General features: G+C 42.0%; 1 protein-coding gene across 1 annotated transcript in view; it reads right to left on the reverse strand.

Moving 5' to 3' along the window:
* Positions 1–23,860, reverse strand: part of dnmbp (dynamin binding protein) — a 130,992-nt gene that overhangs the window by 62,230 nt on the left and 44,902 nt on the right. Inside the window, exon 4 of the mRNA XM_070448136.1 lies at positions 15,002–17,233. Within this exon, the coding sequence (XP_070304237.1) occupies positions 15,002–17,233 (2,232 nt within the window). The remainder of the gene's footprint in view (positions 1–15,001; positions 17,234–23,860) is intronic.

Here is a 23,860-nt window from a genome sequence, read left to right on the forward strand (position 1 = left end):
CCAACTTAATTGAGGAAAATAAGAACAATCCAAATGTATTTTTGGTATGTCACAAAGCTAACTATAAAAGCAGCATTCCCAAGAGAGGATGGCTTTCACTTCAGCAGTGATAAATTAATGAACTTCTTTGACAAAAAGATCATGATCATTAAAAGCAAATTACGGACTCGTCTTTAAATCTGCGTATTCCTCCAAAGCTCAGTTGTGCTGAGTCTGTACAACACTGCCAGGACTAGGAAAGTTTTTTAATACATATCTCTTGACACATTGATGAAAATAGTCATAGACTCTAAACGTTCAAGCTGCATACTGGACCCTATTCCAACTAAACTACTGAGCTACTTCCTGTGCTTGGCCTGATACATTGAACACAATAAACAGCTCACTATCCACCGGATGTTACCAATCTCACTAAAATGGTAGTAATAAACTCTTGAAAAAGCCAATCCATGACCCAGAAAATATAAAAAAACTAACATCGCCTATATCGAATCTCCCATTCCTCTCAAAATATTTTTAAAAAGCTGTTGCGCAGCAACTCACTGCCTTCCTGAAGACAAACAATGTATACGAAAAGCTTCAGTCTAGTTTTAGACCCCATCATAGCACTGAGACTGCACTTGTGAAGGTGGTAAAATTACCTTTTAAATGGTGTCAGACCGAGGCTCTGCATCTGTCTCCGTGCTCCTAGACCTTAGCTGCTTTTTGATACATCGATCACCACATTCTTTTGGAGAGATTGAAACCCAAATTGTCTACACGGACAAGTTCTGGCCTGGTTTAGATCTCATCTGTCCGAAAGATATCAGTTTGTCTCTGTGGATGGTTTGTTCTCTGACAAATCAACTGTAAATTTTGGTGTCCTCAGTCCGTTTTAGACCACGTGTTTTTTCTCTATATATTTTACCTCTTGTGATGTCATTTGGAAACATAATGTTAATTCACTGCTATGCGGATGACCCACAGCTGTACATTTCGATGAAACATGGTGAAGCTCCAAAACTGCCCTCCCTGGAAGCCTGTGTTTCAGACATAAGAGAGTGGATGTCAGAAAAATGTTATACTTTTATCCACTACCTAAAAATAGTAATCCTTTGCTGGCTCTAACATCCACCCAATCAGTTTGCTGCCTGTTTTTAGTGAACTGAGGGAGAAAATTGTGTACCAAATACAATGCTAGTTTTCAAAGAACAAGTTAACTACTGACTTTCAGCAGCATATAGGGAATGGCACTCAACTTGTACTGCACCTACTCAGATGACTGATGATTGCTAAAAGAAGATTAGTTGGAACAGTACTGTTAGATGTCAGTGCAGCCTCATGTTATTGATCCAAATTTTTATTTAAAAAAAGCTCAATTGTTATGGCTTTACATCACCTGCCATCACTTGGTTGAGAGAGTTAAGTATCCAATAGAACGCAGAGTATTATTCAATGGGAGCTTCTCTAACATCAGCTATGTACAGTGCGGTATCCCTCAGGCAGTTGCCTTGGGCCTTTACTCTTCTCATTTTTACAAATGATTTGCCACTGGTCTTACAAGAAGCTAAAATGACTATGTATGTTGAGGATTGCACTCTCTACTCTTCAGCACCTACAGGCAGTGAGCTCACTGAGACTTATCAAGAGTTCCAGTCAATGTCAGAATGGGTAATTAACAATAAACTGGTTTTAAATACATCTAAACCCAAAGCATTTATTTGGTTCAAAGCATCTCTTAGACCTAAACCTCAACTGGGTTTGCATGAAGGGTGTGACCTTTGAACAAGTTGAAGAAGCTGAACTCCTAGGAGTAACATGGATGGTCAGCTACATGGTCAAGTCATATTAACAAAGTTGTTGTGAAGATGGAAAGGATGTCTTTAAAAAAGATGTGTTTCCGCACACAAATATCACAGGACTAGTTGTTCAGGCTCTGATCTTGTACTAACTTGATTACTGTCCGATAATTGCAGAAATGTTTTGGTACCCTTCCCCAGATCTGTGCCTCGACACAATCCTGTCTCGGCGCTCTACAGACAATTCCTTCGACCTCATGGCTTGGTTTTTGCACTGACATGCACTGTCCACTATGGGATCTTTTATAGACAGGTGTTTGCCTTTCCAAATCATGTCCAATCAATTGGATTTACCACAGGTGGACTCCAATCAAGTTGTAGAAACATCTCAAGGATGATCAATGGAAACAGGATGCAACTGAGCTCAAAAAAAAACTTTGCTAAATTTTCTAAACCTGTTTTCGCTTTGTCATTATGGGGTATTGTGGGTAGATTGTTGAGTTCATTTTTTAAAATCCATTTTAGAATAAAGCTGTAACATAACAAAATGTGAAAAGGTCAATGGGTCTGAATACTTTCCGAAGGCACTGTACATGGTAAAGTAAAATACATAGAACTAATGGGAGAATATCAACACAAAAGGGTGACCTGAAGGTATTTTTTGTGTAATTACGTGGTAATAAATGACCATCTATGTTAATGGTRGTTTCTTAGGTAATACTGGCATGACTATGTATTTACATAGTAATAAGCTAGTTTTTACTTGTACTTACCTTTGAGACTAACATTTCTTATAAAATTTTATTTTGTGACTTTGTATGTTCCTTGGTGTTTTAGATATTATATTGAAATACTGGTGTGACTATGTATTTACATCGTTATTAGCTACCTTTGTTACTTTATATTTACAAATTAAGTATGTAGTATTTACTTACTTGGTTCCTGTTAATACGTATTTTTTATTACTATGTATTTAGCTGGTAAATACATATTAATTAACGGGCTGTAAAAGCCAGGCTCTTAGCCCCATTTGTCTAATAATAATCGTTCAATGGGGTCCTTCTTTTCCAAGAATGTTACCCCCATCTCCCTCCCACTATCTGGCATGTGAGATGACCGGGTCCCAACAACTTGTTCACAGAGAGCGGAGAGGTGCGAAATGGMCAGCACCATGGCACTCCAGAAGGAAGCTCTGACGTCCACACCAGAGCAMGCCATGCTCTTCAGTCTACACCAAATCTTAGCGCAACTGATGTCTCTCTCTCCCTCCAGGAATGAAAGGATGAGGAAAATGTGGGAGAGTCCCAAGTGCATAGCTTTCCCTCATTCCTATMGGCCAGGAATGCACCTCGTACATAAGGGAGAAAGGTTTGGCCGGCGCTAGTGGGATTCTACACCTCACTTAGGGTGGCTAAAACAATTGTAGAGTTTACGGCGCCAGGTTCTTTGTAAGGCAGGGTTTACACATACAAACACACAACACCAGTCCAAGTGAAGGGTTAAACCYGTTTATTACTATCAGGCTTTGGCAGCGTTCTTGATATACAAAACCCAAAACAAAGTAAACACTTCGCCAACAGTGGAAGGTCSTCCAAGCTTCGTCTTTGGGGGTTCAACCCTTGTTGAAATCATAATTTCCTTTCTTCTTTAAAACCTTCTCAACCGTACACRCGGCCTCTTCAATAACCTCCTACTCCTTCACCTGCGTGGGTCAAAAAAAAAGGTTAAGTAGAGGAACTGATTGGTTTCGTCTGTCTGCAGTTTGGCTCTTATTACAACTGGAGACKGGTGTGGCTGTTCTGCTGCAYTCTAGAAGTTTCCCCTGAGCCATCCTTGGTTCTGCCTCTGGGGAATACTTCATGTCTGTCCGTGGTCCTGGCAGCCAAAAAACAAAGAAACTTTGCAAGCACATAACGTCCARCCACAACACAACCCCTGAAACCACTACATACCTTCCCCCSCAGCGTTGACCCGGTGCTCAGAGTCATGCTACAGTGGCTCTGACCATGGCATGCACACGAGAGTCAAGTGAAGAAAACCTGGCATGCATACGAGACATGGCATCAGCATTACCATGTTTAGAACCCGAACAGTGGACAATCTGATAGTGGAAAGGCAGGAGGCTGAGGAACCACCTGGAGATCTGGGTGTTAGTGTCTTTATTCTGCTTCATCCAGGTAAGGGGAGCATGATCTGTCATCAATAAAACTTGCGGCCCAGATTTTAAGGACTCCAGAGKCCATTTGATTGCCAAACACTCTTTATCCACTGTTGCATATTTGGCTTTACAGGGAATCAACTTACGGCTAATGTACAGCACAGGATGTTCCTCTCCATTAACTTCCTGRGAGAGTACAGCTCCAATTCCAGTGTACGATGCATCGGTCTGTACAATAAGAGGCTTCGAGAAATCCGGTGAATACAACACAGGGGAAGTGCATAAGGCCAATTTCAGTTTCTGAAATGCCTCTTTGGCTGCAGGGTTCCACTGTACCATGGCAGGTTGGGCTTTCCGTGTCAGGTCAGGGGTCCTGAAAAGATTGCATAATCCTGGATGAAACGTCTGTAATAACCYGTTATTCCCAGGAAAGCCCGTACCTGTTTCRTATTCACTGGTCAAGGTCAATTCTGGATTGCAGCAACCTTCTCTTGTGGTTTGATCAACCCTCACCCTATGGAATAGCACAGATACTTTGCTTCACTTACKCCCAGCGTGCATTTCTTTGGGTTGGCAGTGAGTCCTGCTTGCTGAAGGGCGTRGATGARCGTGGTTAWTCAGATTAGGTGCTCRTCCCACGTGTGGCTGTGTATTATCACATCGTCCAGGTAGTCTGCAGCATAGGATTGATGTGGGCAGAGAACGTGGTCCATCAACCTTTGAAACATGGTGGGGGCCTCCATCAAATCCAAAGGGCAGTCGCACATATTGGAACAGGCCATCTGGAGTGGAGAATGCAGTCTTCTCAAGATCTGCAGGTGTCAGAGGAACCTGCCAATACCCCTTGGTTAGGTCAAGTGTACCAATGAACTGGGCATTTCCCAGTCTTTCTATCATCTCCTTTATTCTCAGCATMGGATAAGCATCAAATTCCGAAATGGCATTCAACTTATGGAAGTCATTACAGGACCGTACTGTACCATCTGGTTTCGACACCAGGACTATCGGGCTGGACCATGCGCTTTGTGCCTCTCCAATGACTTCCAGCTCCAATATCTTCCCCACTTCTTTTATTGCTGCTCTCTTCACCTCTGGCACCCGTTAAGGTTTTCGATTGACCCTTATCCCCGGAGGTGTTATGATGTCTAGTTGGATGTGACGGGTATGTCCTGGTAAGGAAGAAAACACATCTTTATTTTCCATAACCAACTCACGTAACTCTTGGGTCTGGGAAGGAGATACATATCCGAGGGTAATCTCTTCCAGTAGGTTCTCGGCAAAAGAAGAAGTGGCAGAAAGTACTGAAGTCTGTATGTTTGCCCCACCCCACCCCCCACAGTGCTTCTTGACTACCCACTTTTGTAACAGGTTAATATGATACACCTGTTCTGGCTTCCTTCTCCCTGGCTGACAGAGGAGGTAGTTCAAAGGCCCCATTTTCTGCAGAACCTCATAGAGACACCGCCATGTGGCCAGGAATTTACATTACATCGTGAGTATTAACACCATAACCCGATCCCCTGGAGTGAACTCTCAGGGTTGAGCTGGATGGTTATGCACCTGACTATGGGCTTCTTATGCCTGCTGTAAATGTTCCTTCACAATGGGCATTACCCTGTTTATGCGTGCTCTCATTTCTTCTATGTGTTCTATGACAGTGTTGTGGGGCCTGGGCTGTTGTTAACAGTTCTCCTTTGTCACATCCAACAATCCCCTGGGCCTGTGGGAAAACAATAGCTCAAATGGTGAATAGCCAGTGGATGCCTGGTGTACGTCTTTTATGGCAAACATCAAAAACGGCAGCAGCTGATCCCAGTTTCACCCATTCCGCTCCATGGTACGTCTGAGCATAGATTTAGGGTTCTATTAAATCTCTCGACTAGGCCGTCAGTCTGGGGGTGATATGTTTGATTTGAAGAAATGCGCAGTTGTTTGATTTGAAGCAATTTACATAAATCTTTCATCACCTTGGACATGTACATGGTACATTGGTCCTTCAGGATTTATCGTGATAAACCTACCCGGGAGAACATCTGTAGCAGCTCTCTGGTGATGCTCTTGGTGTTGGCACTACGCAAGGGAATAGCCTTGGGATACCTGGTGGCATAATCCACCATGTCCAGTACATGTTGAAAACCTTTCACAGACCGTGGTAATGGTGCAATTAAATCCATAGCAATTCCATTGAATGGCGTGTAGATCACTGCCAACGCGATTAAGGGATTTCGTACATCAGGAAGGGGTGAGGTTCTCTGACAGTCAAGACTCCCCTGGCACTACCTTACAACATCCGCATACACCCCCCCAGCCAGAAGAAGCATTGTAACACCCGTTCTTGTGTTTTTATCTCCGTAAATGTCCTCCCAACAAATGGCTATGGGCCAGGCCCAGCACTGTCCACGTCTCTGCGTCTCATTTTGTGCTGTCCCGCCWAGGATTTTGTCAGTGAATAGGTACGGCTTTTTACACAATGTTGTTTCTACATAACTTGTCAACATATTGTGACGTGGAATCTACGTGTAAAACACAATGGATTGGAAAAAAGTCAAACTGTTGTTTTGAGGGTGAAATTCCAACCACAGGATTATGTCATCATTGTAATCAATGTTTTACAATGACAAACATTTTATAAAATAATTTGTACCTTTGAAACAACGCCAGATCTTCAACGTTATATCCACTATCAGGAAAAATATAAGCTGGGCAGCACCTCCTACTGGAGAGTTTAACCATGATTAGCCCTGCTTAGCTTTGATACTTAATAACTAAATACACTGAGTGTACAAAACATGAAGAAACCTTCCTAATATTGAGTTGCACCCCTCTCAGAACAGCCTCAATTCGTCAGGGCATGGACTCTACAAAGTGTTAAAAGTATTCCACAGGGATGCTGGCACATGTTGGCTCCAATGCATCCCACAGTTATGTCCTTTGGGTGGTGGACCATTCTTGACACACGCGGAAATTTGGCGTGAAAAACCAGTTCTTGACACAATCCGGTGTGCCTGACACTACTACCAATACCATTTCAAAGGCCTTAAAAGTTTATGAGCCCATTCACCCTCTGAATGGCACTCAAACACAATCCATGTCTCAATTTTTCAAGGCTGAAAAATTTCTTTAACTTGACCCTACAGGGGGTCGTTTCAACTGGACATTTTTGCGTTCCCAAATAAACTGCCTCGTACTCAATTCTTGCTCTACAATATGCATATTATTATTACTATTGTATAGAAAATAATCTCTAGTTTCTAAAACCGTTGAATTATGTCTGTGGGTGAACCAGAACTCTTTCTACAGCGAAAATCATGACAGGACATGCGAAGGTCTGAAAACTAGGCTCTGTTCTCAGATCAGTTTAAAGTCATGTATCTTATGGTCGACAATGAACTGCACCCGCCTTCCCCTGGATGTGAGTAACCAATGGAGAAGTGGAATGGAGTCTCTACGTATTTCTCAGAGTTTATAAAAGGCCCATGGAGTGACATGTCCGCTTCTTGGACGCTCCTCAAGACGCAAGAGGAGACATCAGAATGGCATGCTCAAAAGCTCTCGTATCGGCCTAAGATATATCCATCTGTGATTTAATTCGATATATGTGTTAGAAACATCATAACGAAGTTATTTTAAACCGATTTTAATCAGTTTATGCGAGTATACAAATTTCGTAGTATTGGCGCTTCGAGGATTTGGACTATGTGTTGTGCCACGTAGCTATTGTTAGCTGCTAGTTCCGAAGTTGAAGAGGACGTTTTACAACAAAGCAACGATTCTTTTGGACAAAGGACACCTTGCCCAAAGATTTCTGATGGAAGCTCGTCCAAAAGTAAGAGCTATTTATGATTTTATTCCGTATTATGTGGAAAAATGTAAACACATGTGTCGGCCATTATTGCGGCGGACTAGTCTGGCTGTACAACGCACACTGTATGTCTAGTAACGTTAATTTTAAAAATCTAACTCAGCGGTTGCATTAATAACTAATGCATCTTTCATTAGCTGTCCAACCTGTATTTTTTTTGTCATTCTAATCGATAAATAATCGAAAACTTAGGTGCCTTTCCAAGATGGCGCCGGCCAGAATGCATGACCTGTGCCACTGATCACATTGAATAACAACGATTGTACTGCTAAATATGCACATTTTCGAACAAAACCTATATGCATTGGTGTAATATGATGTACAGGACTGTCATCTATGAAGTATATGAAGGTAGTAAAAATATATATCTTTTGCTGTATTGTTACGATCGCTAACCTGTGCTGCTGGTAAATTGCTTGTGTTTCTGGCTATGTGTGTAAGCTAATATAATGCTATATTGTGTTTTCGCTGTAAAACACTTGAAAAATCTGAAATATTGCTGGATACACAAGATGTGGGTCTTCGTTTGCTGTATGCTGTGTATTTTTCAGAAATGTTTAGAGAGTATTTTGGTAATTGACCCGGTCTCTGTAATTATTCCGCTGCTTCCAATGCTATTTCAGATTGCAGCTGCCAATGTAGAACTGTGATTTATACTGAAAATATGCAACAATTTTCTAAAAAAAACATATTCTATACCAAAATATGTTATCAGACTGTCATCTTATGAAGTTGTTTCTTGGTGTAGTGCTAATATATCTTTATTAAGTCGAATTAGGATAGGCTACTGATGGAGTAAAAAACTGGTGGAGTAAAAAAGTGGTGTCTTTGCTAAGTGCGTTAGCTAATAGATTTACATATTGTGTCTTCCCTGTAAAACATTTTAAAAATCAGAAATGATGCTGGATTCACAAAATGTGTATCTTTCATCTGTGTCTTGGACTTTGATTAATGGATATTTAGATGCTAGTTTTACTGGTACGCTATGCTAGGCTATGCTAGTCAGCTTTTTTACTGTGGGGGGTGCTCCCGGATCCGGGTTTGGGAGGAATTAGAGGTTAACACGTCTCCTTCCCTTCATCTACACCAGTGGTTCCCAAACTTTTTATAGTCCCGTACCCCTTCAAACATTCAACCTCCAGCTGCGTACCCCCTCTAGGACCAGGGTCAGCGTACTCTCAAATGCTATCATTGTAAGCCTGCCACACACACGCTACACAATCAATTTATTAAACATAAGAATGAGTGTGAGTTTGTCACTTCCCACGAGCCGGGTTGTGACAAAGAGCTCTTATAGGACCAAGGGAACAAATAATTATAATCAATAATTTTGCTCTTTATTTAGCCATATAAACCTTATTTGTTATTCAAAAATGGTGAATAACTCACCACGGGTTAATGAGAAGGGTGTGCTGGAAAGGATGCACATAACTCTGCAATGTTGGGTTGTATTGGAGAGAGTCTCATTCTTAAATAATTTTCCACATACAGTCTGTGCCTGGATTTAGTTTTCATGCTGGTGAGGGCCGAGAATCCACTCTCACATAGGTACGTAGTTGCAAAGGGCATCAGTGTCTTATAACAGCACAATTTGCCAAGGCAGGATACTCTGAGCGCAACCCTATCCAGAAATCTGGTAGTGGCTTCTGATTAAATTCCATTTTCACAGAACCGCTTGTTGCAATTTCGATGAGGCTCTCTTGTTCAGATATCGGTAAGTGGACTGGAGGCAGGGCATGAAAGGGATAACGAATTCAGTTGTGTGTGTCATCTGTTTCGGGAAAGTACCTGCGTAATTGCGCACCCAACTCACTCAGGTGCTTCGCTATATCACATTTGACATCGTCCGTAAGCTTGAGTTCATTTGCACACAAAAAAATCATACAATGATGGAAAGACCTGTGTGTTGTCCTTGTTAATGCAGACAGAAAAGAGCTCCAACTTCTTAAATCATAGCTTCAATTTCGCCCACACATTGAATATAGTCGCGGAGAGTCCCTGTAATCCTAGATTCAGATAATTGAGGCGAGACAAAACATCACCCAGATAGGCCAGTCGTGTGAGAAACTTGTCGTCATGCAAGTGGTCAGACAAGTGAAAATTATGGTCAGTAAAGAAAACTTTAAGCTCGTCTCTCAAGTCAAAAAAAAGTGTCAATACTTTTACCCTTGATAACCTGCGCACTTCTGTATATTGTAAAAGCGTTACATGGTCGGTGCCCATATCATTGCATAGTGCAGAAAATACACGAGGGTTCAGGGGTCTTGCTTTAACAAAGTTAACCATTTTCACTGTCGTGTCCAAAACGTCTTTCAAGCTGTCAGGCACTCCTTTGGCAGCAAGAGCCTCTCGGTGGATGCTCCAGTGTACCCAAGTGGCGTCAGGAGCAACTGATCCTACAATGTCATTTTCTGGATTTTTTTTCTTCATTTTGTCTGTCATAGTTGAAGTGTACCTATGATGAAAATTACAGGCCTCTCTCATCTTTTTAAGTGGGAGAACTTGCACAATTGGTGGCTGACTAAATACTTTTTTGCCCCACTGTTTTAAAGATGGAAGATATAATTTAACTCTGACTTGTGTGTGGTTGGCTCTCTCTCTCTCTTTATTGAGTTATACAGGAAATTACCACGACAAGTATCTCGAACAACATTGATCACTTGCATGTACTTTTAATCTAATCTCAACTGCAATCCAGGTCATTTGGCTGTGCACAGTGATAATGCATTGAGGAGTTGTATAAATACAAAATATCTGACATTGTATTCCCATTTGAACTTTATTCTGCTTTTAAATTGTTGAAAGTGCAGTGATAATACATTTCGATGACAACTAAACCAACAATAAAATAGTTATTCCATTGGAATTTGGTTGTGCTTTTAGATGTTTGAAAGCATAGTGGTAACACATTGGGAATTCAACAAACTTCTGTCTGTCTTTTTGAGTGGGTGAATAAAGGTTGAAATCTCATTGATCAACATCTCAACCAAATACTACCCAAATTCCAGTTGAAATGACATGGTGTGCCCAGTGGGCAGTGCCCTAAGGGTCGGTTCAAGTTCATCATCCATGGGTCTGCACCTCGTCAACCATTTGGGTGTACGTCGTCAGCTCCGACTTCACGACTGATGTTATGAACCAAGTTTAAGTTAAGTATATCTTGAATTTACCTGCTGACTCAATTCACCTGCTGACTCAATTCACCTGCTGACTCAATTCACCTGCTGACTCAATTCACCTGCTGACTCAATTCACCTGCTGACTCAATCGGATTTGAGGATTAGATTAACTGAACATTAGCAGTGTGAAGTGAAGTTAGATTCCTCATAGGCATGTTAGCTAACGAGAGCTCTTTGCAGCTTCTACCAACAAGCATTTGTACAGAGAGACTTGGAATCCAGACTTGACTGTGTGTTTTGGAAAACATAAAAGGACAGTTCACTCCAAAATCAAAGCTTTTCCATTACTTTGGGGATGAGGCAAAGGGCTTGGAGCTGGATTTACACAACAGATGGAATGCATTAAACACCTCTTGACATCACTTTTGAGGTAGACCTGAACTCTGACTTTGYATTTAACTATCCCATCAAAAAAACATTATACTCTTGATAAAAATCGTATCAAAAAGCTGGTTGGTTGCATCTTGTCTGCTCAGAAATATTTGCCATACTACAGTAATCCCAGTTGAAAGTACCCCAAATGAAAACTAAATGGAACTAGCCTCAGCCTGAGGCACTAAKTTTGTATTTTACTTCCTTATCACGGGGGGAATTAGTGACTGGTTTAAAATCAGAGCTATGTAGTTTGCATAAATAAATAATTCTGGTACATTTTCAGCAATCCCCAAAAAACGAGATAATGCCAAAAGTCAACCTTTTGTGAAGCATCACAGCACAGTTGAAAAATATATGGCAAATAGAAATCCAATATGGATGGTGTTAAGAAATAGATGGGAGAGGTTGAATGGAGCTGAAGGGTGGGACTAATAACAAGATAACAAATGTAAAACATACGGGTCTGTAAAATGTATATAGGTTCAGAACATTTGTGAAACAGCAGTTACAAATTTACATTTACATTTAAGTCATTTAGCAGACGCTCTTATCCAGAGCGACTTACAAATTACAAATATATTGCAAATATAAATCAAACTGGATGGCCAGGACTAAAAACAAACAAAATATAACTATTGTAAAATAGATTGTGTCTGTAAAATGTGTATAGTATGTATAAGCTGGAAGTAGAAGCCTAAGTGTTACTGTGTATTAGTTTATGCCAATTGGGGGAGGGGTGGTAGAGTTTGCGTGAAAAAATAAAAGGTATATAAAAAAAAAAGCAAATTTTTTTTGTCCATTAAAATAACATCAAAATGATCAGAAATACAGTTGTTAATGTTGTAAATTACTATTGTAGCTGGAAATGGCTGATTTTGAATGGAATATCTACATAGGCTTACAGAGGCCCATTATCAGCAACCATCACTCCTGTGTTCCAATGGCACGTTGTGTTAGCTAGTTTATCATTTTGGAAGGCTAATTGATCATTAGAAAACCTTTTGCAAATATATTAACACAGCTAAAAATGTTGTTCTGATTAAAGAAGCAATAAAACTGGCCTTCTTTAGACTAGTTGAATATCTGGAGAATCAGCGTTTGTGGGTTCAATTACAGGCTCAAAATGGCCAGAAACAAAGCACTTTCTTCTGAAACTCAGTCTATTCTTGTTCTGATAAATGAAGGGTATTCCATGCAAGAAATTGCTAAGACACTGAAGATCTGGTACAACGCTGTGTACTACTCCCTTCACAGAACAGCGCAAACTGGCTTTAACCAGAATAGAAAGAGGAGTGGGAGMCCTCGGTGCATAACTGAGCAAGAGGACAAGTACATCTAGTTTGAGAAACAGACGCCTCACAAGTCCTCAACTGGCAGCTTCATTAAATAGTACCCGTAAAACACCAGTCTCAACGTCAACAGTGAAGAGGCGACTCCGGGATGCTGGCCAACACACATACGTGTGTGTGTACGTGTGTGTATATATATAAGTGTGTGTGTATATATACATACATACATACACACACACACACACACACACACACACACACACATAGTTGAAGTCAGAAGTTTACATACATCTTAGCCAAATACATTTAAACTCAGTTTTTCATACACACACACACACTGTACATCTGTACATACATACATACATACATACATACGTGTGTGTGGTTAAAAAGGACTGGCTAAAAATTAACATATCAGACCAGTACATTGCCGAGTTGCTGCTGGCATGTTAAGTGGTCGGGAGCTGAACCCTGAATAATCAACCATTAGACCAGAAAGACGTGAGACTGTGGTCCACACGTTGAAATCGTTAGAAACTCTGAAACTCAACACGAGGTGAAGAAAATGAACTTACCAGACCAGGACACTGCCAGTCTGCAGGTGCACGTGTAAAGTGGTTTGGAACTTTGGAACTATGTACCGAGGAAGAGGAGAAAACTCCCCTCTCAGACAATCACTGGTATAGCTAAGTAGCTGTTCTTCGGAAACAGACCATTGGATACCAGACAACTAAGAAGGACCTTGTGACCTCTAGTGGACAATCAGAGCATGTACAAGTGGCCCACACGAAACAACTTTCTGAGAGGGCTTGGTTCCGACCGAGATAAACGACAAACGAAATGCATTCCACATGTAAATACATTCATTATTTTCTTATTCCAAACGGGTGGCGGTTCYTGTGCAAGGCATATGATTAATGTGAGGACAGTCCTAGAATGTATCCACGATAAATGTCAGTTTCTCTATTTTCCCCACCCCCTTCTCCATRTCTGTGTAATAAGCTGTCATATCTTGTCAGTCCACTAGGGACCTTTGTCTCATGTAACTGTGTTTGTGTATTCTGTTTTATTATTTAGTTCGCTAGTAAATAAATAATTAAACCAAATTGTGTAGTACTGAATAATGCTCAAGGCTGGGGTTTGTGCAGATCCAAGAAGGTTACGAGTATTCAGAATGAGAATTGATATGAGGTAATGATTTAATAATTGACTTATCAATATATAACTTATATATCTTCTAGAGTTTAATTTGGGAGATTGTAACTTGTTAAACTTATTCTGTGGTGSCCCAAATTCCTAATGAGTTAATTGTTACATGATTCATTTAAATGGGTGGCTAGGAGCCACAATGTGTTATGTGCTCAATGGTTCAGAGGGGTTGGTTTAAATGRGGAAGACACATTTCGGWTGYATGCATTCAGTTTGCAACTGGCTAGGTATCCCCTTCCTTTTCCTACATACACACACTTTAACATTATGCAAATGTTTGTACATCCCCATTTGTGGCCTGCGATGATTGTGGAGAGATAGATAGCCCAGTTATTCAAATAAGATGTGGTTACCAAATTGAGATTAGCCTCGGTGTGTTTGTCTCTCTGTGAGATTAGCGATTGGACTGAAGATGCAGCAGCCAACCTAAAAGAAACTACAGTGGGTGCAGAACAAGTCCCTTTTCTCTACTGCTAACCAGGGATCTGTTTGGCCAGTGTGTTAGAGGGGACCCTCTGACCTTACCTTACACAGCACCTACCCCAGGGGTGCTGACAGGGATTTGGGAGACCAAGCCAATTCTGGAATGAATTTAAAATCTGACACTTGGTGACAACATCAGGTTTTGGTCTAAGGGTCAGGTTGCTAACTGGTTTTATGAGCCAACTCTGGCATCAATCTCCCCAATTGTAAACATAACCCATACTTTATAACAGCTGCTTTTCCTGGGTCAGAGTTCAGAGGTCAATTTTGGGACTAGTATGAATTGATTTCATGCAGCATACCTAGCCTTTAGCGAAGCAGAATAGCATCATATTGAGCAGACAATCCGGGTTTGAAACCCGATCATTTAAATTCAACATCGGCTCCCTATTCTGTTGCCGTTCCATATTCAGTGCCTGTTATATGAATCTCTCTCTGTCCTAGTAGCTGCTGCTGTTGTTCAGATCTGAAATATTTGGATGGGTGTAGAGAATATGGTAGTAGCTTCACCTTTGCCCTCTGATAGAGTAAGTGGAATTTTGCCATATTGCCTAAACAATATACATTCCTTTCAGATCTACAAGAGTGCCTAAAGGATAGGGCCTATAGGTTTGTTTCTGAACCAGCGTAGTTTGTGGACCTCTTGTGGGATAAGTGAAGCCATTTACCTTGTAGCTTCTGCTGTAGATGCTGCTGTTCCAGGGCCAGAGTTGACAGGGTGTAGTTGCAGAATTCCAGGTTCTCCAGGGTCTGCAGACAGGACGTCTCACCCTCCTCCTCCTCCTCCTCCTCCTCCTCCTCCAGCAAGGCCCTCAGCTCTGAGGCTGTGTGGGCGTACTCCTCCATGTCCTTCTCCAGCTCCTGCAGCCGCAGCAGCAGCCTATACTCCTCCTTTTGCTGCATCTCTCTTTGCCTCTCAATCTTGATATCCCTGTCCATCTCAAGGTGCTGCTCCATCTCCTTCTCTTGCTCCAGAGCCAGGTCACCGAAGGCAGGTTCAGATTCTTCTCTCCTCTCAGTCTCTGTCACAGACCCCTCCCCCTCCTCGCGGGTGTAGAAGAGGGGTCCAAAGGGCTGGAGGTTAAGGGGAGGGGATGGTTGCCGGGGACAGGGTGGGCGAGGCGCAGGGCGTGCCGGTTTGTAGGGAGCTCGAACTGGGGGGTGGAGGATTCTTGGACGAGGGGGAGGGGGGCGAAGGGTCTTGCACCTCTCCAGGGAGGAAGATGAGGAAGAGGGTTGGAAGAGGGTCAGTTGGGAGTGGGAGGAGCCTCGCATGATGTCGCTCTCACTACTGAAGTCCATTATGGAAAAGTGACGGTAGATGTTGGATTGTCGACTTCCATTGTCCTCGGCAGCAGCCCCGACAACATCTCCAGCAGCAGCCCCGACAACATCGACCCCTCCTTGCCCCGGCAGGCTCCTCTCAAATTGCAAGAGCTGCTGGGATAACTTGGTCTCCAAGTCACCGGCTGATGTTGCCAGGGAATCCAAGGTGAGGGAAGCGGGCAGGAGACCATTGGAGCATTGCCCCGTCCGCTGGGACAGCACCCTGCGCTCACAGCAGCCAAGTAGCAAGTCGGCATCGTTGACGCTGGAGTGGCGGGTCAGCTTTTTCTGCCGGTGGCCCTCCACCACTAGACTTAACAATTCCTTGCCCAGACTATGACCTTTGCCATTGCTGGTGGTGCCCTCTAGTGCTCCGAGGTAGTGGCCGTTACCTTTGGACCAGGCAGACTGGGTGCTAGGTGTAGCTAGGCTAAAGGCTCTGTTGAGTAGTGGTGGCAGGGTCGTATCAGGGTGGCTAGTCCTACTACCATTATTGGTGGCGTTAGGGCTGATGTGATGCCTGTGGCCCAGAGCTGGCACACTAGGTCGAGGGAGAAGCCTGGGCCTTGCCTGAGGGACAGAGCTGGGTCTCTGGGGCCCATGGGGGGCTGTAGGCCTGTGAGGTTGTGCTTTAGCCCCTTCTCTTCTCTCCCCCCTGTCCTGGGTCTGCTCCCCTGCAGTCTCCTGGGAAAGACTCTCGCTGACAGAGTCCCCCTGCCACATCCTTTCTTCCGCCCTATCAAAGTAATCCAGGTCCCACACAGTGTGGTCCTCTTGGGGTCTCCACTCAGAACCGTACTTCGTCTCGCTATGGTCCTGTTGACCGGAGCTGCAGTCCAAGGTGTAGCTGCTATACTCCTCTACCCCTTCCCTTTTTACAGCTTCCATGTCTTCCCTCATGTTTTGCCCATAATCCTCAATCTTGACAAAGCGATGAGGAAAGACCCCACATCGCCCTCMCAGCTCGCCCGACAGCCAACCATCCTCCAGGGTGTTCACCACCCGGATACGGTCCCCCACGTCAAATTCCAACTCTCCTGGCTCCATGGCCCGAAAGTCGTGCAGTGCTACCCCATACACCCCATCCTCCTCCTCCTCTTCAATCTCCCTGGAAAACACCTCCTCAATTCCTGTCCCACTACTGTAGGGCTCATAGGTCAAAGGTTCAGTCTTGTAGTTCATGGGGTCAGCCTCTGTATCATGTGGGGACCTCAGGGGCCCGAGAAGCTCCACYAATCCCTCAGGAAACACCCCCCTGCGTCCGACCAGCTCTCCCTGGAACCAGCCAGGCTCGGGTAGGCCGATGATGGTGATAAGGTCCCCCTTGCAGAAGTCTAACTCCTCATGGAGCTGTGCATGGAGGCTCATGAGTGCCCTGGCCTGGCCGAAGGCATATGGGGGGAGCTCGGAAGCCTGGGCCTGGGCGCTGCGCTCTGACAGCTGCCTGGAACGACCCGACAGGTGGAGCTCTTTCACGCAGGACACAGGGAAGAGGCCACGAGCGCCCCAGGCATTACGCCCCCTTTGCCAGGCTGTCCCTGAGTCCACGCTGCTCTCGGCTGCCACCACATCACCTAACAAGAGAGAGAGGGAGGGGAGAGGAAAATAAGAGACGAGAGGAAGAAGATGAAGGTATTAAGAAATAAAGAGAGGGAAGAATGAGGAAGAGCAAGAAGAGCAGAAGTCAGATGAGATATTGTATGGCTTGAGAATTCTGTCACAGCAGGTGGTGGAAATGTAACTTGACTCTGGGCCTCATTTGTGACCCGTTTCAGGAAACTAGGCGTATATCGCGAGTSACTACTTTATAGGAGACGTTGGAACGTAACCTTTTTTGGGGCAGAAATGCCTTCTTGAACGTGTGAACTTTCATGTGCCTTAATAACAAACTTGTATGCCATCTGTAAATATGAATAAAATTGTTAAATTACAAGCGTAGTTGGTTAAGCCACAYAGAAAGAAGCAACCTTCCCGCTAGCCATGATTGGCAGAGATAATGAGTGTGCTGGAAATGCCCYAGAGATGAGTTTGGATTGGTCTGCCTTTCGGGCTGGGCGGTATACCGTATTTTATGATATACCGGTATTGATGCAGGGACGGGTTTGGGTTTTTACTTTACCTTCTATACCGGTATTTGAAGGTTTGGTTTGTTACATGTGATACGCCATGTGTAATGTCAATTTTTATAGTTTACTTCGCTACTTGGGTCATCTCTCTCCGCTCCTTCTCTCCGTGCCACTTTCCACAGTGACCTAGCCACGCCCCCTGTGACTCAACCGTGAGATACTTGCATTCAGTCTGCATGGTCAATTTGGCACATGCAACAATGACGACAACAATGCTGTTTTCACTTTGCTTAATAGAAATATACTAGTGTTCTATAAATACACTATTAGTTTCTGTTTCTTACATCAGCAAACAGCTAGTTTGTCTTTTCTTAGCAAGTTGCCCTAAATCTTGTTATAATTGTTAGCCGCTAATGCTAATAGCTAGCTAGCTAGCTAATAAATGTACTGAGTAAGAGGAAATGTAGCTAGCTAATACAGCCTGATAGTAGCAGTGATGGTGTAGACCTAAATCAGCATATGTTGTTTGTGCAACAGTATCTTCTAAATCAAAGAGGAATATGCAAAGCAAGAATATGTTAGCTACATGAAGTAGCTAAGAGAAAACATACAATGTAGCCAAAGCTTATAGGGTCCCCTAGGAAATACGTATGAACACTTAGTTCCTACCCTGTCACAATAACTCCTCCCTGGCATTTTCATTCGTTGTCATCTCAAACAACACTGTATTCAAAGTGCCCACTATTATATTTTAACTATAGAATTAGACTAGTCATTCTATTTCCATGATTCCAACAGTTTTGCTCTAATTCACAAGTCAAATCGCAATTGCAACATTTGGTTAAAAATAAGTCCTAGATTATTTGCCCATATRGTGCAGCTCTACATGGCAGTGTGAAAATTCTCAATTGAGCAGTGGTGTAAAGTACTTAAGTAAAAATACTTTAAAAGTACTACTTAAGTTGTTTTTTGGTGTCTGTACTTGACAAATTTMATTTTTGATAACTTTTACTTCACTACATTCCTAAAGAAAATACTGTACTTTTTACTCCATACATTTTCCCTGACAACTAAAAATACTTGTTAAATTTTGAACGCTTAGCAGGACAGGAAAATGGTCKAATTCAAGCACTTGTCAAGAGAACATCCCTAGTCATCTACTGCCTCTGCTCTGTAAAACTCACGAAACACAAATGCTTTGTTTGTAAATGATGTCTGAGTGTTYGAGTGTGCCCCTGGCTATCCGTAAATAAAATAAACCAGAAAATGGTTTGCTTAATATAAGGAATTTGAAATTATTTATACTTTTACTTTTGATACTTAAGTACATTTTATCAATTACATTTGATACTTAAGTATATTTAAAACCAAATACTTTTAGACTTTTTCTCAAGTAGTATTTTACTGGGTGACTCACTTTTACTTGAGTAATTTTCTATTAACGTATCTTTACTTTTACTRAGTATYACAATTGGGMACTTTTTCCACCACTGTAATTGAGTGCAGGAAATGCAGAAATGATAAAGGGCTGAAATTTGTTTTGGTTYAAGTTGAAATGAACGATGCTGAATGGYTGTAGACAAAGAAGGGGTCTCCAGTAGTAGTACCAAAACAGTCAAAGGKCATTTTCTCAAAAGTGAGTTTACAAGTTGATCAACTTTCAAAGCAGAATTACTTTCCCATTGTTCCTCAACTGTAGCTGAGGAACAAAGCACCAACAAAATGAACAAGAGAAAATCRAAAGAAAACAACAATGCAAAAATCAAAAGACGCAATGTCAACTGAATATGCACTGGTTTATTGGATCAGTCCAAAACTTTGCACATACACTGCTGCCCWCTAGTGGGAAGGTTGAGCTAATGTAGGCTAATGTGATTAGCATGAGGATGTGAGTAACAAGAACATTTTCCAGGACAGACATATCTGATATCGGCAGTAAATRWAAATTATTGTTAATCTAACTGCACTGTCCAATTTACAGTAYCTATTACAGTGACATAATAGCATCCTATTGTTTGAGGAGAGTGCACAGTMATGAACTTGAAAAGTTARTAATAAACCAATTAGGCACATTTGGGCAGTCTTGATACAACATTTTGAACAGAAATGCAATGGTTCATTGGATCAGTCTAAAACGTTGCYCATACACTGCTGCCATCTAATGWCCAAAATCTAAATTGCGCCTGGGCTGGAATAATACATTATGGCCTTTCTTGCAATTAAAAGAGGGTWAAAAAAAAAACYATACGTTTWATCTTTTTCCAGATCTAATGTGTTGTCATTTTGTTCTGTTCTGGATAACTGTGTGATAACGCTCTCGGTAGCCGATGTGAGCAAGACCTTTAAACAGGTAAACATTCACAAAGCCGCGGGGCCAGATGGATTACCAGGATGTGTACTCAAAGCATGCGCGGACCAACTGGCAAGTGTCTTCACTGACATTTTCAACCTCTCCCTGACCGAGAGTGTAATACCTACATGCTTTAAGCAGACCACCATAGTCCCTTTGCCCAAGGAAATGAAGGTAACCTGCCTAAATGATTACCGCCCCGTAGTACTCATGTCAGTAGCCATGAAGTGCTTTGAAAGGAAGGCCAAAAAGATCATCAAGGACATCAACCACCCGAGCCACTGCCTGTTCACCCCGCTTATCATCCAGAAGATGAGGTCAGTACAGGTGCATCAAAGCTGTGACCGAGAGACTGAAAAACAGCTTCTATCTCAAGGCCATCAGACTGTTAAACAGCCATCACTAGCACATTAGAAGCTGCTCCCTATAGGCATAGACTAGGAATCACTGGCCACTTTATTAAAGTTTACATACCTTGCATTACTCACCTCATATGTATATACAGTATTATATACTATTCTATGGTATCTTAGTCACTWAATGTTTACATATCTTGCATTACTCATCTCAAATGTATATACTGTTTTCTATACTATTCTACTAGATCTTAGTCTGTTCCGCTATGACATCGCTCGTCCATATGTAAACTCAGCAAAAAATAAACMTCCCTTTTTCCGGACCCTGTCTTTCAAAGATAATTAGTAAAAATCCAAATAACTTCACAGATCTTCATTGTAAAGGGTTTAAACACGGTTTCCCATGCTTGTTCAAAGAACCATAAACAATTAATGAACATGCACATGTGGAACGGTCGTTAAAACAGAAACAGCTTACAGACGGTAGGCAAATAAGGTCACAGTTATGAAAACTTAGGACACTAAAGAGGCCTTTCTTCAGACTCTGAAAAACACCAAAAGAAAGATGCCCAGGGTCCCTGCTCATCTGCGTGAATGTGCCTTAGGCATGCTGCAAGGAGGCATGAGGACTGCAGATGTGGCCAGTGCAATAAATTGCAATGTCCGTACCTGTCTCTTATACACATCTAGATGTGTATAAGAGACAGGGTACAGGATGGTTACACCTGCCAGAGTTACACAGGAACGCACTCTTTCACACCACTGCTACTCTCTGTTATTATCTATGCATAGTCACTTTAATAACTCTATCTACATGTACATATTACCTCAATTACCTCGACTAACCGGTGCCCCCGCATATTGACTCTGTACCGGTACCCCCTGTATATACAGTGCCAAGAAAAAGTATGTGAACCCTTTGGAAATACCCGGATTTCTGCATAAATTGGTCATAAAATTTGATCTGATCTTCATCTAGGTCACAACAATAYACAAACACAGTCTGCTTAAACTAATAACACACAAACAATTACGTTTTCATGTCTTCATTGAACACACCAAGTAAACATTCACAGTGCAGGGTGGAAAAAGTATGTATGTGAACCCTTGGATTTAATAACTGATTGACCCTTCTTTGGCAGCAATAACCTCAACCAAACATTTTCTGTAGTTACGGATCAGACCTGCATTTTGGACAATTCCTCTTTACAAAACTGTTTCAGTTCAGCAATATTCTTGGGATGTCTGGTGTGAACTGCTGTCGAGGTCATGCCACAGCATCTCAATCGGGTTGAGGTCAGGACTCCAGAAGGCGTATTTTCTTTTGTTGAAGCCATTCTGTTGTTGATTTACTTCTGTGTTTTGGGTCGTTGTRCTGTTGCGTCACCCAACTTCTGTTGAGCGTCAACTGGCGGACAGATCGCCTAACATTCTCCTGCAAAATGTCTTGATAAACTTGGGAATTCATTTTTCTGTCAATAATAGCAAGCTGTCCAGGCCTAAACCATGATGCTCCCTCCACCATACTTTAAAGTTGGGATGAGGTTTTGATGGTGTGCTGTGCCTTTTTTTCTCCACACAGTGCTGTGTGTTCCTTCCAAACATCTCAACTTTAGATTCATCTGTCCACAGAATATTTTGCCAGTAGCGCTGTGGAACATCCAGGTGCACTTTTGCAAACTTCAGACATGCAGCAACCATTCTTGTTTAGTGTTTTACATATCATAGACTCGTCAACAGAGATGTTAGCATGTTCCAGAGATGTCTGTAAGTCTTTAGCTGACATGCTAGGAATCTTCTTAACCTCATTGAGCYTTCTGCACTGTGCTCTTGCATTCATCTTTGCTGGACGGCCACTCCTAGGGAGAGTAGCAACAGTGCTGAACTTTCTCCATTTATAGACAATGTGTCTTACCATGTACTGATGAACATCAAGGCTTTTAGAGATACTTTTGTAACCCATTCCAGCTTTATGGGGTTCACATACTTTTTCCAACCTACACTGTGAATGTTTAAATGATGTATTCAATATAGACAAGAAAAACACAATAATTTGTGTGTTATTAGTWTAAGCACAATATGTGTGTCTTTTGTTGTGACTAAGATGATGAGATCAAATTTGACCAATTTATGCAGAAATCCAGGTAATTCCAAAGGGTTCACATACTTTTTATTGCCACTGTAGTCTCGCTTTTGTTACTTTACTGCTGCTCTTTAATTACTTGTTCCTTTTATTTGTTATTCCTATTTTTTTACTTCTTGACGCACGGATCCCTTAGCCGGATCCTTTTCGTAAACAACCGCTGAATTGCAGAGCGCCAAATTAAAAAATATATATATAATATTTATAATCATGAAATCACAACTGAAATATACCAAAACACAGCTTAGCTTGTTGTTAATCCACCTATCATGTCAGAGTTAGAAAAATATGCTTCACAGCGAAAGCAACCCAGCGTTCGTGAGTTTATCAATCACAGACAAAACAGTAAGAACAGCTAGCCGCAAATTAGCTTGGTCACGAAAGTCAGAAAAGCAATCAAATTAATCGCTTACCTTTGATGATCTTCGGATGTTTGCACTCACGAGACTCCCAGTTACACAATAAATGTTATTTTTGTCGATAAAGATTATTTTTTATAACCAAAAACGTACATTTGGTTGTGCGTTATGTTCAGAAAACCACAGGCTCGTGCCGGTCCTGAAGGGCAGACGGAAATTCCAAAAAGTATCCGTAATGTTCGTAGAAACATGTCAAATGTTTTTTATAATCAATCCTCAGGTTGTTTTTAACATACAATCGATAACATTTCAACCGGACGGTAAACTATTCAATACTACAGAGAAAGAAAATGTCGAGCTACAACTCACGGGCGCATGAACTAATCAAAGGACACCTGACGCGTTTTGATAAATCTCGCTCATTTTTCAAAATAAAAGCTTGAAACTATGTCTAAAGCCTGGTCACAGCCTGAGGAAGCCATTGGAAAAGGAGTCTGGTTGATACCCCTTAAAAATGGAGGATGGGCCGGCAATGAAACAGGGATTTTTCCAAATAAAAGGCACTTCCGGGTTGGATTTTCGCCTGCAAAATCAGTTCTGTTATACTCACAGACAATATTTTGACAGTTTTGGAAACTTCTGAGTTTTCTATCCTAATCTGTCAATTATATGCATATTCTAGCATCTGGGCCTGAGAAATAGTCTGTTTACCTTGGGAACGTTATTTTTCCAAACATAAAAGTAGTGCCCCCTAGCTGAAAGAGGTTAAACTGCATTGTTGGTTAGGGGCTTGTAAGTAAGCATTTCACTGTAAGGTCTACTACGCCTGTTGTATTCGACGCATGTGACTAATAACATTTAATTTGACATGCCGAGAGAGGAGTTCGGATTGGTCTGCCATATAGAAGGCTTTTGTCTATTTGAGCT

The sequence above is a fragment of the Salvelinus sp. IW2-2015 genome, linkage group LG17 (assembly GCF_002910315.2).
Source record: "Salvelinus sp. IW2-2015 linkage group LG17, ASM291031v2, whole genome shotgun sequence".
NCBI lineage: Eukaryota > Metazoa > Chordata > Actinopteri > Salmoniformes > Salmonidae > Salvelinus > Salvelinus sp. IW2-2015.